This window comes from Vanacampus margaritifer, chromosome 10 (assembly GCF_051991255.1).
Source record: "Vanacampus margaritifer isolate UIUO_Vmar chromosome 10, RoL_Vmar_1.0, whole genome shotgun sequence".
Classification (NCBI taxonomy): Eukaryota; Metazoa; Chordata; class Actinopteri; order Syngnathiformes; family Syngnathidae; genus Vanacampus; species Vanacampus margaritifer.
The window spans coordinates 4,688,524-4,706,144 of record NC_135441.1 but is presented as its reverse complement, the minus strand read 5'-3'; the positions used below and the strand labels follow the sequence as shown (position 1 = coordinate 4,706,144).

At 39.3% G+C, this 17,621-nt stretch overlaps 1 protein-coding gene across 1 annotated transcript; it reads right to left on the bottom strand.

Annotated features, from left to right (window-relative positions):
• Window positions 1–469: 469 nt before the first annotated feature.
• atoh8 (atonal bHLH transcription factor 8) lies at window positions 470–17,120 on the bottom strand. Its single transcript, XM_077578918.1, has 4 exons — window positions 15,622–17,120; window positions 13,956–14,111; window positions 12,021–12,212; window positions 470–1,065 (listed from the first exon to the last, which is right to left on the bottom strand). The coding sequence occupies exons 1-4, from the start codon at window positions 16,210–16,212 to the stop codon at window positions 1,039–1,041; spliced, it is 966 nt and encodes a 321-aa protein (XP_077435044.1). The 5' UTR covers window positions 16,213–17,120; the 3' UTR covers window positions 470–1,038.
• Window positions 17,121–17,621: the final 501 nt, after the last annotated feature.

Sequence of the window (17,621 nt, the reverse complement as noted above, 5' to 3'; positions counted from 1 at the left end):
AGATCGGGCCTTAACTATTATAACATGTTATTATTTGGGTTAGGGTCAGCTAAGTCAACCACAAAAATTGGCTGACAAAAATGTCTGCCTTGAAACGGGCAATTATCTGAATCAGTAGGATAATCAATTCTAAAAAGATTTTTTTGTGACAGCCCTAGTTGTTACTAATAATGAATTACATTTATTTGCTGTATGTGACAACACTTATAATGTTTAATTGCTCACAGAAATTAGGAAAATGATTCAATATGCAATCCTTTATTTCTTTGTTTTGAACTTTTCAAATGATCATTTATACAACATTCCAAGAAAATCCCAATGCCCTATCACTGGTGAGCTATTTTTGAAACAGCTCCGCGGGCAACTCATGTTGCGGGCACCACGTTGGTGACCCCTGCACTAAGGTATGAAAATACCTTTTGACGAAAAAACGAACACCAATGGACAATCATCTCCATGGAAACACACACATGTATTACATATTTTTATTTGCTTTGCAGTTCTTATATTGTAAAAATACTGCCTTTTGTTGTGAAGATAGATTTCGATTTAAAAATTCACATTTGTTTTGTAATTTGCATTAGGAACCATGATCTTTTAGTAGTGCATAACAAATGGAAAAATGAACAAAAAGTGTATAAAGTGTATGAATTCTAGTGTAAACATGGTCAGTCTTTTTATATAGAAAACATTTTATGTTGACATTGCTAGCTTAATTACACTCATCCACAATATACTGGCACTCAATTTTCCACAGAGAAAAAACTTATTTGTTTTCAGCATGTTCATCACCAGCTACAAGAACGTACAAGGACGTTTTACAAACATAACAACAGCAAAATGTTACACATAATTGAACATTTGATATGTTATACATTTGGAGCATTTGTTACTTAAATAAAAATGCTTTAAAAATATTCTGCTCAGAACTTTGTTAACCATAACATGATTAAATCTGCCAGTTGATGCTGTGAATGGCTCCGTCCACATCAAAATGACATTTTGTGCCTCTTACTGAGAAGCTTCTTGTAAAATTCTTCAAATATCCTCTGGCATCCTTCCAACCTGTTGAAATAAAATCACAGATGTAAATCGAAACAAATTTCAGCACACAACACAACAAGCTGAACTAAAAAGGTCTGCACTTAAACAACATCAGCGCTTCATTATTCCTTGAGCAGTATTTGTCCATCACCTGAATGTGTGCATACACTCGAGCTGCATGGCTGAATCTTCCGTGTGTCTGGTGTATAGCTATAGCCTTTAGCTTAGTGTCCACCCCTTCATTCACAATACAACAGGGGGCAAACACTGAACTGTAGATACAACATAATAATGAGACCACTTTGAAATGTAAAGTAATTTTGAAATGCCTTTAAAGTGTTTTGTGACAATAGTTTGTGGTATGTTTGGTTTAAACTAAATTGGCATTTATTCATTGTTGGTAATTCATTATTTGCAGTTAGACTCCCTATCTCACTGTACTTATCGCTGTCACAATTTGGTAAATTTTTCAAATATCTACACTATTGATCAGTCCACATGTGTTGGTTATATTTATTATAGGGGTGTCAGGTAGTTAACACACGATTAATCACAAATTTGTATCTGTTCTAAATGTACAATTAAATGAATGAATGAAATGTAAAAAAAAAAAAAAAAGATTGGTTTTCATATTCTTGTTAACTCTTTCACTGCCATTGACGTTTATAGACGTCAAGTAAAAACCTATGGAGCACTGCCAATGACGTCTAAAGACGTCATCCAATTTATTATTATTATTTTTTTGAAACGGGTGCGGGCAAGGCTTCCGGAGCTGTGGTGAAAGTTTCCAGCCGGTCTGTTGTGCCTAATGACTATTTTTGGCCCCTAGAGGGCAGCGATGACTCTCTTTTGACAAGATCGGGTGGGCGTCAGTAGAGGCGGAGCTAGAGCGTCGAGCAGGAGATGAGAATGGAAAACAAAGGAAAAATGGCGGCCGGTCGCGAGGAGCTCACGCCCGAGCCGTTTTTTTCAAAGACCAAAAGCATCGCTGAATGAGCACATTGTTGACGACGATGATCATCATCGATGATGAAGATGAGGGTGGTGACTCCGTGGTTGGGAAGCATTGACGCGGCAGTAGAAGACGTTAGATGGAGCTAGATGGAGGAGGGAACGGGCAATGGCGAGCGTTTGCAAGCAGCTCTACACTTACAAGACGAAAGGCATCGACCAACGCTAAAATAGTACATTGGTGACGACGATGATCATCATCGATGATGATGAAGGTGAATCCGAGCTTGACGGCGAAATTGGAACTGCTGACGCGGCGGCTATGACGGTGTCGTAACACGGAGCATAACCGAGCACGCACAGGCGGACGTTCGATCGGACGACGGAGAGTGCCCCGAGTCCAATGCATATTCATCGGAGGAGTGTGTACAGTCTGCTACTTGCTTTTTATTCCCCGGAAAAAAAGGCCGTCAAGAAAGTGTAACGTTTGCACGCAAAACGGACCAATGCGAAAGTGAAAGTAATCTGTTGTGCGAGTCCTGGCGTCTCCTTGCACGCAGGAGAGCGTTACAAAAGGAAAAACTGTATTTGAAACATCCACATAATTGTAAGTAGTACCACAGTTGCACACATTTGTAAATAGTTTGCGAAATTGTTTTGTCAAATTGTTACACTGTTGAATGGAAAAAAATGTATTTTGCAATCAAAAAACACTTTTTCATTGTTGGTGAAAGCGTTTTACAGAAGTAAAGCACTATTTAGGTGTTTGTGGCATCATTCATGGACAAAAAGAAGTGTACAATTCACTAGAGTGCATGAAATAACATCGTTTCACAAAAAGCTCTTTTTCTCCGTTTTTTGTTTCAAAACAGAGAATTTCGGTGAAAGTAACCATTTTCTATTGTTGATTACTGAAGAACAGAATAAGGTAGAAACAAACTTTTTTTCTGATGAAAGCTGAGAGTCCAATCTTTCATTTGGTAGTATGTGTGTTTCCATAGTCCAAACACAACATTTTCTGTGGACCTTGAAAGATCACTCAAAATGCTTAAATCGGCTGGCAGTGGGGACAACCCGTTTCTGAAAACGTCTGGCAGTGAAAGAGTTAATATAAAAGTGGAAAAAGGTTAAACTAGTAGAAACATGGCTGCATCTTTTAATCATTGATACAGTAATTTCATAAAATTGAGTTAAAATTAAAAAGATGTACTGTACAGTAAAAAACGAGTGTGATATTGATTTGTGTTGGTCATAATTCTGCCACTAGATGGCATAATTGCATTTGTAAGATGGTGACAGCTCAGTGCATTTTTTTTTCATATTAAGAGCTATCTAAAAGAAACATGTGAAATTCTGCACATTTTTAAAATTGTAAAATATAACTTGACCCGAATCTGCACAAATATATGCATTATTATTACATTTATTACTGCAAAATTTTGACATGGATGTGTCTGCTGCATTGTGACTGGAATTCCCCCAGTACAGTGCGTTAAAAAAAATAGTGGTGTTAAAGGAACTTAAATTAACTCAAAATTAATACACCAATTTTGACTCCTCTAATTTATTTATTTATTCATTCATTTATTTTTATTTATTTTTACAAATTATTGACCAATTTTAAGTGTTTAAAATGGATTGTTATTTTTGATAATGTTAATGAAATAAATGTTAATGGTTGAACAAATACTGCGTTTTTGGGGTCTCTTGAAAAGTGACAATTTTGGAGGTACAAGGTTTGGGCCCGACAGCAGCGTTATGTCAATTGTAAGGGGACCAATGTCCTAGCCTTTATGGCGCATATACAGTTAAATAACGTGACTTTTATCAGAACAGTTGTGCCTAAAGAAGCATGAGGCAACTTGTGAAGGAGCTCTATGTACTAATTTGACTTTTGCATATCTTTTTGTTGATCCTGATCACTTTTCATTTTGAAAGGTCTTAGATGAATAGTGACACTGATTGAAATGTTGAAGAGAATGTAGCATCCTCTAGTGTTCTGATAAACCTTTCTGGGCCAGTACGATTTCCTGCACCACTTGTCCTTATTAGGGTCAAGAGTTAGCTGACGGCTAAACCCTGGTGTGGTCACCAGAAGCTGATAATTACAGCACATGCATGCAGTGAAATCTCAATACTAATGTAAAATTTCACCTGCTAAGGGTTTGTAAATGCTTGTAACCAATCACTGCATGTTGCATGCTTGATGCTGAGCAACAAAGGTTTTTTGATAGCAGGATGGAGATGGGATTTAAAAAAAAACATACAAAAAAAAAAGCACACAGGCACATAATTGTGGGACTGCTGAAAGCAGCGTTGATAGCTTTCAGCATCAGATGACACTTTTCAATAGTAAGTATGCCATAAGCCATGATTTGGAGCGAGACATGTTGGATCAGTGGTTTAAGAAATTGCCTGTGACCAAGGAGGACCTGGGTTCAAACCCCGCTTAGACAACTCTTAAGTAGAAATGCAATATTGAATACTAATCATTGTCAAATTATTTCACATCCGTTACTTTTGATGTCATTATTAAGTTTTGTTTCAATATTATCCGTTCTCTATTACAAATTAAAATTCAACGCAAGATTTCAACTTCATACCTCAATATTTACTACATTAACAAACAATGTCACCAAATTCTTCTATGGCAGCAATGGCCCAGTGGTTAGTTCAGCAGAGCTTTGACTAGTAGACAGAAGACGAGGGTTTGAATCCCATCTTCATCAGACTGCAGTTCTAGTTTTCTTTTTTTTTTTTTATCTTTCCACTACAATTAAAACTTTGTCTAATTGACCTGAGGGGACCTGTGGAGTTAGTGCTGCTTTTTATTAGATAAAAAGAAGCACACGCACACAAACGATGTAAAATCTTGAGTATATACTGTAAGCTGTTGAAATTCCTCGAGTCAACGTTGGCATGAAACCAAAATGAAACAAAACGGTGTTTTTCCTGCTAGCTGTGTACACAGACTTTGCGTCTCTAAGAAAGAAAAAAAAAAATAATTCCTGCCAGACACTCACTCAACTCCTCATCACACACACGCACGCGCGCACGCACACACATACACTTCTTCCTCCACTCGTCCCCCACCCCCCCAACCCCCGGTCTCTTGCTGTCTTTCCACCAGCTGCTGCTTGCTGTCTGACAAACTGATGATGACTGTGTTTTTCCTCTTCTTGTTTCAAAGTATGTCGGAGCAGATGGCTTGGAGAGGCAGAGTGGGGGAATGTGTTGGAAAGGCTGCTGGGGAATGTGCCAAATGTGTGTGTGCGCGTGTGTGAATGTGTGTGTGTGGTTTCAGTTCGCGTGCCTTTTCACTGCCCTCTGCCCTTCATGGCGCCAGCTCCACTTCCCTTCCACTCTAAACATCTGGTGTCTGGGACTTTGAGAACACACACACACACATGCACGCGCGCACACTGGCATGCACGCAGAAAGACGGCCTGCTAGCAGGGGGAAAGCCCTCAGAGAGTAAAATGTGAAGCTTGATGCTACCATTGTACTGTTTGATAAAATAGAGTGGTTTCATGACAGGTATGATTAGAATCTAGTAGGGGTGTGCGGGAAAAAAAATATATTCTCATAAGAATCGCGATTCTCATTTAGTACGATTGAGATTCAATTTTAAATGTCCCAAAATCGATTTTATTTAAATTCTTTTATACTGTCTTGCCCTTCCTTGTTTGTGTGTGCCTGCGCTGTTTATGTTGTACCCGATTTGGCCACTTAGGGGCAGTGTGGTTCCGCACGTTCTGATACAGTTAAGTTGTAGTCATATTAGAGAGTAGAAGGAAAACGTCACGTCAAGTTATTGCAATAAAAGTTGTTGTTTTTGCAGCGTAGGAAGAGCATATGTCGGTGAGTAATGTTAAGATGCTTCTCTGTGTACATTCCTGAAGCGTTTTGTATGAATAACCGTTCTTTTGAGTGATAAAAGTGCCGTAAGTAGCGCGCTAATTAGCATTAGCGTGTCAGACTGGAGTAGGTCATGACGATTCTTTGCACGTCTATAAATTGAAGCAGAAATCATTGTCAATCAAATCATTTTGAATCAAAAATTGTTTTAAATCGAAAATCGATTCTAAATCGAATCGCAGACCCAAAAATCTGAATCGAATCGTAAGACAGTCAAAGATTTCCACCCCTACTCTTTAGGCATTAAAAAAAATAATCACCTTCATTTTATTTTTATTTATTTTTTTCAGTTTTTGAAATTTTTTGATTTTTTTCAAGGAGTTGATGACATGTCCACTAAGGTGGACAACGTGCATTTGAGCAACTGATGAAATATGTTTGTAAGAAAAGAATAAATAACAAAAAAAATAATGTTAACACTATAGAAAATGTCTGTTTGATTTTTAACATTGTGTTCACATATTTGTAACATATTTCAAAACATGTATTGCAAAAACATTTACCCACTGAAAATGAGCTTTTTATGGAGTACAGATAGTAATTTTCTTTTTTCTGGCAACCATTCTATATCATTGCCACTGTCATCATCCCTACTTGAGTCAGATGGTATATGGTCAACTATCCTTTAGGTTTTGCTACCATGTTCTGCACGTGATGACTACAAAACATAAGGACCAGGATCCTTACTCTCATGTGAGGACTAAAATCAATAAAATGTTGCTATAATGAAAATTAAATGATGATTTAAAGCAAAAAAAAAAACTGCAGATGAATTATTTTTAAAAGCAACAAAGTTACAGCAACATTAAATTGTAGTCACAATACAGCTAGTGATGTCCGATTTAGTGGACTCATGATCATTCGCCATTTTCTCAAATGACAAAATCATTACTTGGATATTTTAACAATTATATTACTCCTTAGTTGTTGCTCCAATATATTTTTTATTTGCAAGGACCTCCTGGAATAGACACTTATTCCTTCCTTTTACGTCACATCTAAACTTCTGTCGGCCATCTTGTTGTCAGTCTGTTTTTTTTTGCACTTACAAATGTTGACCACTGGATGGCAGTGTATGTCTAGACTACAACTAGTGTCCACTGGAGTGGCTAATGGCCAACTGTGGCAAACAGATTCAATTATATAGGAGAAAACAATGTTTTAATAGCTGTCCACTGTATTAAATGTCAACTCCACAAACATCCATCCATCCACCCATTTTCTTGACCGCTTTTCCTCACAAGGGTCGCAAGGGGTACGGGAGCCTATCCCAGCTGGCTTCGGGCAGTAGGCGGGGTACACCCTGAACTGGTTGCCAGCCAATCACAGGGCACACAGAGACGAACAACCATACTCACAATCACACCTATGGACAATTTGGAGTATTCAATTAACCTGCCATGCATGTCTTTGGAATGTGGGAGGAAACCGGAGTACCCGGTGAAAACCCACGCAAGCACGGGGAGAACATGCAAACTCCACCAAGGAAGGCCGAAGCCCAGACTCGATCTCACGTCCTCTGCACTGGGAGGCGGACGTGCTAACCAGTCAGCCACCGTGCTGCCCTCCACAAAGATTAAATTCCAAATAAAATTTTGCGGCGGCAGTAACTGTTTAAATGATTTGGTTTATTAATGAAAGTAGCACGTGTTATAATCACTTAAGTGCTACACAAACACACAGGGAGGGGGGTGGGGGGTAATTTTGACACTTGCTGTCAAATGAAGATGACATCACAGTTGCTCAGGCAACAACCAATCACAGCTCACCTGTTTTCTGAAGCTGCACTGTGATTGGTTGTTACCTGAGCCCTGAGCAACTGTGATGTCAACTTCAGTCGACAGCAAGTGGCAAAATGGCCGCCCCTGGATTGGATAATAATGGCTGGATTTTGCTGCTTAACTCATATTCCCTTTACGCAATATCAAACAGTATAACATATTTAGACTAGTGAGGCTGCATGGAGCATATTATTGTCCCAACATTTTTGGGGGTTGGCTTCCCCTTTAAGTAACACAGATTTATAATATATATATATATATATATATATATATATATATATATATATATATATATATATATATATATATATATATATATATATATATATATATATATATATATATATATATAGCTCATGTTGGATATTGGCTGATTAATAGACAAACATGTCAGAAATGTAGGATTCTTTGATTACTGGAATGGCTGCTAACTCCTTCCATGCTATACGCTAACTAGCCTTAGTAATGCTAGGCAAAGTAATTTATGTCTCTACTGAAGTAAGCTCAGTTATCAAATGTTCTATTCTTACCGTGTCTTTGCACACAGTTTTGCGGTGAGAGATGTTTTAATGGTGTCGTTATCGCGGTTAGTTGGCCACAGAGGACCACATTGTCGTTGAGTCTTTGTCACTACAGCCAAAGTTTCTCTTTAATATCGACAAATAGCTGGTATTAAGTGATTACAATTAAAACAACCAAACAAAGGCAAAAACAAATCCGCTGTACGAGTCTTTCTGTTTAAAGTCCAGCGTATCGTTGCAATCTCGACGTCCGTAATGGCGGACAAACAAATATCCATCACATTCAACTAAGGACAATAGCAGAGAAAGAGGTAGAGGTGTGTACATCTCATCACTGTGGCCCTGAATCTATAATCTATGAAAGTTGGACTTTTGCTTGGAAGTTATTCACCTTTTCCAAGATCACATCAGCATAGTTAAAGGTACAGTGTGTAAAAGTTCACCACTAGATGTTGCTAAATAATAGAAAGCCTCTGAATCGTGTGCATTTTGAAGCACCTTGCATTACGGTGACTCCGAGAGACCACATTTCACAAGTCTACCACCAATTATTATTGGATATAGCGAGCGAGCATCTCAGTGAACAACGTCACTTGGCAGCCGGCAAGAACCCCCACGAGTGACACCAAAAGACCGTGCAAGCTGGAGTTAGTCGGAGCAATAATAAGAGCGGCTAGTGGGAGTTAGTCGGGGCCATAGGCCAGAGTGGCTAACAAGAGCGGCTAGCAGGAGGAGCTTGTAAAAAACAACAACAAAAACATGTTGTGAGACCAAAGCAGAAGGCAGCAAGCGGTGACGGGACTCAGCGACTATCACCAGCAGGCCCCAGCTGTGGGAGGTAAGCGGCGGTTGATCCATTAGGTCCTACACTAGCTACTAGGACAACCAGGACTAACGACGTTTGAGTTGTCCTTCGGACGTCCGTAGCAGGAAGATGTTGGCCTCCTATATGTAATATAATTAGCGATTACTCGACCTACGATTATATATAAAAAAATGTATGTTGTGATAGAACATATTTTTTTGCATATTATTGAAATCCATAGTGGGTTTTTAAAATGAATTATTAATTCACAACTAGATGGTGCTAAATGTTGCACACTGTCGCTTTAATGTAGAATATTTTGTAGCTTAGCTCACTACATTTTCCAAGTAGTTTCCGAAACACTACTTTTTTGGCAGTTAAGAATGTTACCTCAAATGTTAAATATAACTCCTTATAGGGCAAAAATCCCTCCATATTTCAGCAGTGGAAACATGCCACAAACTGATTTGATTTGGCCAGTTAGTGAAGAAAGTTATATTAATGTACAAAGTCATAATGAAAGTGTAATATTCTTGTATTATTATAATACAAATAGAAAAAAATGACAAATTATTACAGTTATAGCCACACTGTAAAAAGTGACTACAGGACGTGTCAAATCGCGATAGCATAGAATGCAGCCGAAATGCATTCATTTAGAAGCACACACACTATGGTGGCACAGAGAGATCACACTTCACAAGCTTACCACCAATTCTTATTTTACGGGAGAAAACGAACACCTCGGCAGGCGACGGCGACTTGGCAACCGGTGAGCGACACCGAAAAACAGAGTCAGTTAACATGAGCGGCTAGCGAGAGCGAGTTGGAGCCGTAGACTGGAGTGGCTAACAAGAGCGGCTAGTGGGAGAAGCTAGTAAAAAAAAAAAATCTTAAAAGCGGTTTGACTACTTATGGCAAATGGACTGCTTTTTATATAGCGCTTTAACTACCTTAATACTTGAGACATTTAATTTGATTGCTGGTTGATGGTGGCACCAACTGAGAGGAACCTTGTCTATAGACATATATGACATCAAGATCAGTTGCGGAAAGAACCTGGCTCATGAAGCATCATTGGGTTGGTCACATGGGACGCATGGAGCTTGAAAATGGCCAAGATGAGCGCCGTTGTATAACAGGTATATACATATATAGGTTATATACAGGTAAAAGGGACCAGGTATTAACGTCCAAAGTTAACGTACGCTTATGTTTAAGCACAAAGTGAAAGAAACCTTTCTTAGGGCTGTGAGCGATGAGGTTATCAAAAAACTGCCTTTCCAGTCCACTGTGTAGAAAAGTTAGTGAGTTGAACTGTGACGCGGTGAGTAGCAACAAAAGGCGCTTCAGCCCCGTTTCCACCAAGCAGCTCAGTTCATTTCTGTACACCGCAGTACGGTTTGGTAAACCCTGACCCAAGGTTGTGTTTCCACCACAGTATTAGCTAAGTTAATAGTCCAATTACATGACAGACAGAAAAGCAGCAAAAAAGAACATGAACAAGTGCTACATGCTGACGTTCATGTTTAATTCATGTTAGTGATTATTGAAGTCATCCAAGGTTTTTTTTCCCTCCTGTTACACTCTTACGTTCAATTATATTAGGGTCACGTATAAATATATTTTTTTAGAGGGTGGGGACAATATTCCAAGAAAAAAACTTTATAAAGTGGCAAATTTGCAGAACTCCCCAGAAACTCATGAGCAATACACATAGCGTACTACTTGGATGTTTGTGCCAATACTTTTTGGTCGGGTTTTCAAATACGGAGATAGTAATTGCTTTAGCAGAGATTAACCATATCAAATTAAGCATTCACACTTTGAAGCGTTGGGTACGGCTAGCGACAAAGACGCCTCACTTTGCGAAGGTCCACACCCTGAGGATCAAGCATTTCAGTTAACTTACTTGTTTCAGTTAACTAAAATGTATATTGTACATTTATGTTTCCAGAATTATTATTTATACATTCAAACATGTTGGTATTTTTTTGTACAAGTATCTAAGTTGATGTGTCGAATCTGCCGCTCTCCGTCATTCACTTGCATTTACCTCAAGTATGCTAGCTTCTGATTGGTCAGTGTTAGTCAGCTGATAGGGGATCTGGAAGTGTTGTTGCTCTCGCTGCCGTGTATGACGAGTAAAATTTAAATTGAGAACAACTCCCGTCTCCATCCTGCCTTTTCATTTTATAAACAGTATCCCTTTAACCACCAATGAATTCTCACATTAGACTATAGCTACACTACGTGTATTTGTCGGAAGTTTCTTGCAAATCTGACACTTTATAAAGTCGCAAATTTGCCAAAATTTATTTATATGTGCCCCTAATACACCATCGTACAATTAAGATAGAAGTTACAGCTCTCTGATAACAGCCGTGTCTAGCTCAACACAACCAGTAGCCTATAAAAGGCCACTGAAGAGTGAAAACTTTCAATAGAAACCAACAAAAGATGCATACCATCGGAACTGAACCAAACGGTACAACTTAATGAAAGTGTGGATTCACGTTTGTGTCCAAAGGGTTATCATCCTGCTATACGTAAAAGAAAAAACTGATACAAACGCTCTTCTGATAAAAAATTACATCAGGAGAGGAGTAACACTTGATTGCAGTGGTCAGAAAGAAGAGAAAAAAACACTCTACTGCAGTCAAGAGTTTTCTCTCCAGGATGAGGTGCAAGTGGTAAGCAAGGAAGAATGAGTGAGCACGACAGTTGGAATGCCGCAACCTGTACAGGAAGGGAACAGGCAGGAGCACAAATTCACACGGGCCGAGGTTTGTCCAGCGAGTCAACGTTTTTGTCCATTCGTCTACATTTTTCATATTATTCTACCAAAATACTCACACCCTTTTTATTGGGTGTATCCTGAGGCACTTCTTTATGGCAAATAAATACATTGTTAGTTTGTGTATGGCACAAGCGTTGATTCTCTCATCATGAGCCAATGCACATTAAAAATTTCTTTCCAGAGTGAGAATGAAGCCTCACCTTCCTCTTCTTGCTCCGACCCTCAGCCTGCAGGGTTCTTGTGCACTGCTCCACACACTGAGAGAAGCTTTGACTGCCATGCTCAGGACTATAGTCCAGCTCGGCCAACTGAGCGAGAGACAGGATGTAGTTGCATGCTATCCGTAATATAGCCAACTTGGAGAGCTTCTGCCCGTACGAGTAGCAAGGCACCTGCAATTGAATCATGCCAGAGAGAGGAGAGAGAATTATTTAGAATGCTATTAGATACTGATAACCTTGTTTTTAATCAAACCCAAAAACATATAAATACGTTTTTAATCATTTGTCCTTCACTCCCAAAAACGTATTTATACATTTGTTTGATGTTTTTTTTTTATGCTAAAGCATACAGAAGGCTTTGATGCAGCTTCTGGCATGAAGAGGTGGCTTAAAGCAATAGTAGTTATTACAAAAAAACGGCCAGCAGGTGGCAGCAGAGTATAAGAGATCAGCCAGGGCCATGTTGCAACAAGCTCTTTTTGCCACATTTTCAACCGGTTTGTGAATGATGATAAAACTTCTAATGCTAATTTCTGCAAAATGGAAACAGATACAAAAAAAAAATTCTTGATGAAAGAAGCGACTCTAATCTTTCTTTTGGTAGCTTTTGTGTTTTTATAGCAACAAACCACAATTTTCTGTGGGCCTTGCAAAATAAGTAAAAATCCAGTAAAACAGCCGGGAGCAAAGGGGGTAGCTTCAGTAAAAATAGCTGCGGGTGAGTGAGTTAAATCAACAAGCCGTGTAACAACTCTCACATAATACTTCCGATTTACACTGTTCAGATTTCAACTTGCTTCAGCCATTCACGCCTCCCGGGGTATATACCTTCTGATTTCACATTACCTACAGTAGTCGCACAATTTACTGTTCAATATCAACTTTTCCCCATTAATTTTCAATGGAACAGACATTGACATTTTTCTAAGTCTCACTTTTCACGCCCACTTCCATACATACAGCTTATCATCAATACCACGGGTTCGAATTCTAGCTCTGGCTGTACATTGCAAATATATCCTTGAAAATTATGCTAAGTGATATACATGTATGCCAACTGACTATCATATCAGGAAATGCATTATAATCTCACTGAAATGATGAAATGCTTGTTAGCATTCAGCATCAGATGACACTTTTCAAAATAAATACGCTATTAGCCATGACTTCAAACAAGTTAAGTTAGCTCAGTGGTTAGAGCAGTTACCTTTTGTACCTATTTGTGTTCAAACCCCGCTTGGACCACATTAGAGTACTTTAGTATTTTATCTTTCAATTTACTTCATAAGCACATGCATTCAAATCTTAGCATTCAGCAAATGGATAGCATTCAGCTTTTCAGCATTCCCACGCAATTTCTGCCGAAGATGCACTGTCTAGTTACTAGTGCTGTTGAGATGAAAATAATAATAATGAGAGATTGATTGATTATAATCTTTAATGAATTGATCAACCTAAAAATTGCTGAGAAAAGCCACGTTGAGGAAATGTTTGGCACATTTATCAGCAAATGCCTGGTTTCTGCTTTCACGACAGTCAGTGCAAAATGAGTTGAGGTTGATCAATAGTGACCAATCATCCCAAATAGTTGTGGTTGCCAGTTGACTTCCCGTCATCTTTGGTTCTAGCAACACAGTTGGCTGAATCCTCCACGAAAATATTCTCGCTACATTAGCACTTTTGTTGTGGCTGCAGCTGTGGAAAGTACCCTAAGATGCGCGGCAATACGTCTAAGGGGGAGTTAACAAGTACACAGTAGGTCCAATTTAGAAAAACATTTGCATTCTTGAGTACATTTTTAGGAAGATCATACTTGGCGAGTTCACCATATTGAGAAACAACCTGAATTTGGCAATATGTCTCCATAATTCAGGTCAAATATTGTACACTAAGAGAAACGTTGTCGTTTCCCACCTGTTTCCTTAAAGCCTCAAAAGCAGCACTGATGGTGTGGACACGGGTTCGTTCACGGGCGTTAGCAAGGAGCCTCCTTGTCTGCTGGATGGCTTTGACCTCCGGAAGTCGCCCACTTGCCTCAGTGTTCGTTCCAGTTCGCTTCCCCGAAGACTCCTAGCAGGAAGAGATGAGGGAATATCACGTCAGATCTATTAAGTCATCAGTTGGTCAAGTGCACATTAGGGATAGACCAGCTATCGGTCAAAATGCCAAATATCGGCATCAGCCTTTTTACGAATCCAAAGGCCAATAAAGCAGTGAATGCTAGCGAATGTATCGAAATTTAGGCTTTTCATCATGATTTGTAAGATATTCACTGTTTTTACTTGTAGCAAATTCATTCCAAAGATATTCAGACAATTTTTTGATGTCTGAAGATCTTTTGTTCATAAATGGTTTCACTTTTACGAACCTTGACGAAAACCCTAAATTAGCTATAAGTGCTGTCACTATCGACTATTTTTACGATCGATTAATCTATCGATTATTCAATTGATTAATCGACTAATTGGATTAATTTTGAGTAAAATGTATTAAAAGCAATTTTCCCCTGATTACTGCTTATTAACCAGTGATTGGTGTTTAATTTGTACTTTGTATTTGTATAGTGACGGAAAAAAGGGATTTGTGGTGCACTATGTTACCGTTTCGATCACCCCCCCCCCCCCAAAAAAAAATAATAATAGATGTTTGCAAATGTCTTCTTTTGATTAAACACAGAAGATAATCAGTCTTCTGTCAAGAAGGTCTATAGAAATCAACAATTACTGTTGATACGCTAAAATCTGAGGATTTGGACAATTTCAAATAAAAAAAATGGCTCCAAACGATTACTCGGTTATTTTAAAAAAAAGTTGTTTAATTTGATAATCAATTACTTGCCGATGAATCGATAAATTTTTGACAGCTCAAATTCACATACATTTGTTGCTCAGTGTGATACAGGGAACTTTTCATTTATGGATTTATTTAAATTTCCACTTGAGAAAAAAAATTATGCTGACACTGGGAACTTCCTACACTTTTTATTTTTAAAAATCAAACCAAAAAAATAATGTTGAAATTTTGGAAAACTTTTTTTACAGTAGAAATCTTTAGGGAACTATTTACTTTACTGTTTTAATTTAGCTTAACACATGCTGATGACCCCGGAAGCTCCTTGCAATTTTAGAATTTTTAAACAAAGCTGTCAATTCTTTATACATCTCACTGAAAGGATGAAATGCATATTAGCAGTTAAAGTGAGAATTCTGACTTTATTCTCAGAATTCTGACTTTAAAGTGAAAATGCTGACTTTAAATTCAGAATTCTGAGATTAAAGAATTCTGAATTTTAAGTGAGAATTCTGAATTTATTCTCAGATTTTAAAATCATAATTCCGAGAATAAAATCAGAATTCTTACTTTAAAATCATAATTCTTACTTTAAAATCATAATTCTGAGAATAAAGTCAGAATCCTGCCAACCTTTTTTTCTCTTGACTGGCCCTAATTCTCTTCCGTATTTCTGTTTAAAATTAAAAGAAAAAGTAATTTTGAATAAAGTTGCCACTATTTTATCTTTTACTGCCTTGAAAAAACATTTATCGGTCTATCACTAGTGCGCATTCGACATTTTCACTACCTTGGGCGAGTGGCCTTGATGCTCTCCATGTTTGTGGCCTTGAGAGTTCAAAGACGTTTGAGAGACGGGCCAAGCTGTAGTTTGTCCCGACATAGATGGATCCACGGAGAAGGTTGGCTGGTTGGGCGAAAGACTGCGAATGTTGCCGGACGACGCTGTTATGGAGAAGGTGGATCGGGAGCCTGTTTTGAATCTGTTTGAGAGAGGCTGAGAAATGCCTGTGGGCCAGTGGATGATCTCTGGACTGGCGAACGGAGAAGTGGGTAACTGAGACAGTTTGGAAGCCACGGCGCTCCCGATCCTCATGTCGAGAGCACCGCTCTGCGGCGGCGCTACCATTACGCCGGACAGGATCCCGGTGCCACTGGCCTCATGTGACACTGTTAGGTGTCTGTGGAGTGGGGCCAACCTGTTAATGTGAGTGTCCTCCAGCAAGTCCCCTGTGTATGCTTTCATTCGGTCAGATTCAAAGCCACTAAAAAGTTTTTTCGGCTCACGAGACTTTCTTTTGAACTTCTTGTGAGAGCCTTGCATTGGGGTAATCATTGGGTCTTTAATCCAGTTATTGGTAAGTGGATGAGGGTCCTTCATTTTCAAGAACCCAATCAAAATAAAAGCCAAAAAACAGTCAAGAAAAACAATCGTGTGATTTGTTTAAATCTCGGTTGTCGCTGCGCTTGCTATGCTGACAGCGGCTGCACTGTCATGTGTTACTTGAACTTGAGCAGCAGGTTTGCTGTGGCTCCACTCTGTCTGCATAGCAGCATCCTGAACAAGCCACACTCGTACACAAAGCTGTGGAACATATGCGATTCCGCACGAGTCGTTCCCTGGGATCACGGCGTGAAGAAAGAGAGATAGCTTTTCTCCTCACTGTGAGTGTGGCGCCCCTTCTTTTTGTTTCTCTCTGGGAAAGCAGTCCGGGCGAACGCACACACACACTCACGCACACACTCACACACACTTGAGCTTCAGTGAAGCCGTGACTGTCTGAGTGTGGCTCCAGCCAGTCTGCATAGCAGCACTGTGAATAACCCACACTGTTGCGCGCGCACACACACACACAGGAGCAGTAGTCAAGCCGCAGCTGCTGATCCGAAAGCAAAGCAGTGTAAAAACACTTCTCAAGAAAGTTAATTACCTCAACAACTCTAATGTAACAAATGAGTAACCAAACTACATCCAGAGAAGATGTCACGGATGAGTGTTTTCAAGCCATGCAAACCTCTCGTGACAGTTGTCATCAGTGGGGTGACATCGATTAAATGGACTTAACTGCTCCATCCAGCGCTCTGGTGTCCCTAAATGAGGCTCTGGATCCCGCCCGGTGGAACGTTATGTCCTTTGTAGATCCTCACTGACAACAAATCTGCTATTAGCTCCTCCGCGTTGAATCCAAGTGTCCGAGAAGCCCGCCGGGAGAAGAGCGGCGTGTGGCGCGCTCACGCAAACTTTCAACCTGACGACTGCTTGGCGTCTGACTGGCTGGCCAGAGCTCTCTCGCCCACTACACTCCCCCCCTCCTCTCTCTCTCTCTCTCTCTCTCTCTCTCCCTCTCTCTCACACTCACTCATCTCGATCGTTGTTGATCTATCAAAAATACAATAAAAAATTGTTGTCAGCGTATAGCGGCTGATCATGCACAATCACACACATCTGCCTGAAGACTTTAAACGATGACGTCACTCCTTCCAGGTGGTAGAAGCCGTATCAAGCTTCTTCGCTAGTCAGTGGTGGCGCTAATGGCGCCATGTGCGCGACCCCTCAATGCCCCCACCCCAATCATATTCCTAATCATCATTGCTAATGGCAGTATGTATGTACCATAATATAATATAATATAATATAATATAATATAATATAATATAATATAATATAATATAATATAATATAATATAATACAATACATAATTAGCTCTTTTACTGCCAAAGACGTTAAATGACGTTCTGCAAAAACCTACGGAGGGGCGCCAAAGACGTTAAAAGACGTCCTCCCATTT

Coding starts and splice junctions, on each gene's coding strand:
- atoh8 (XM_077578918.1), bottom strand. CDS start 16,212: ATGAAGGACCCTCATCCACTTACCAATAACTGGATTAAAGACCCAATG. Junction 12,213..13,955: donor TTGAGGCTTTAAGGAAACAG/GTGGGAAACGAC, acceptor ATTCAATTGCAG/GTGCCTTGCTACTCGTACGG. Junction 1,066..12,020: donor GTCGGAGCAAGAAGAGGAAG/GTGAGGCTTCAT, acceptor TTATTTCAACAG/GTTGGAAGGATGCCAGAGGA.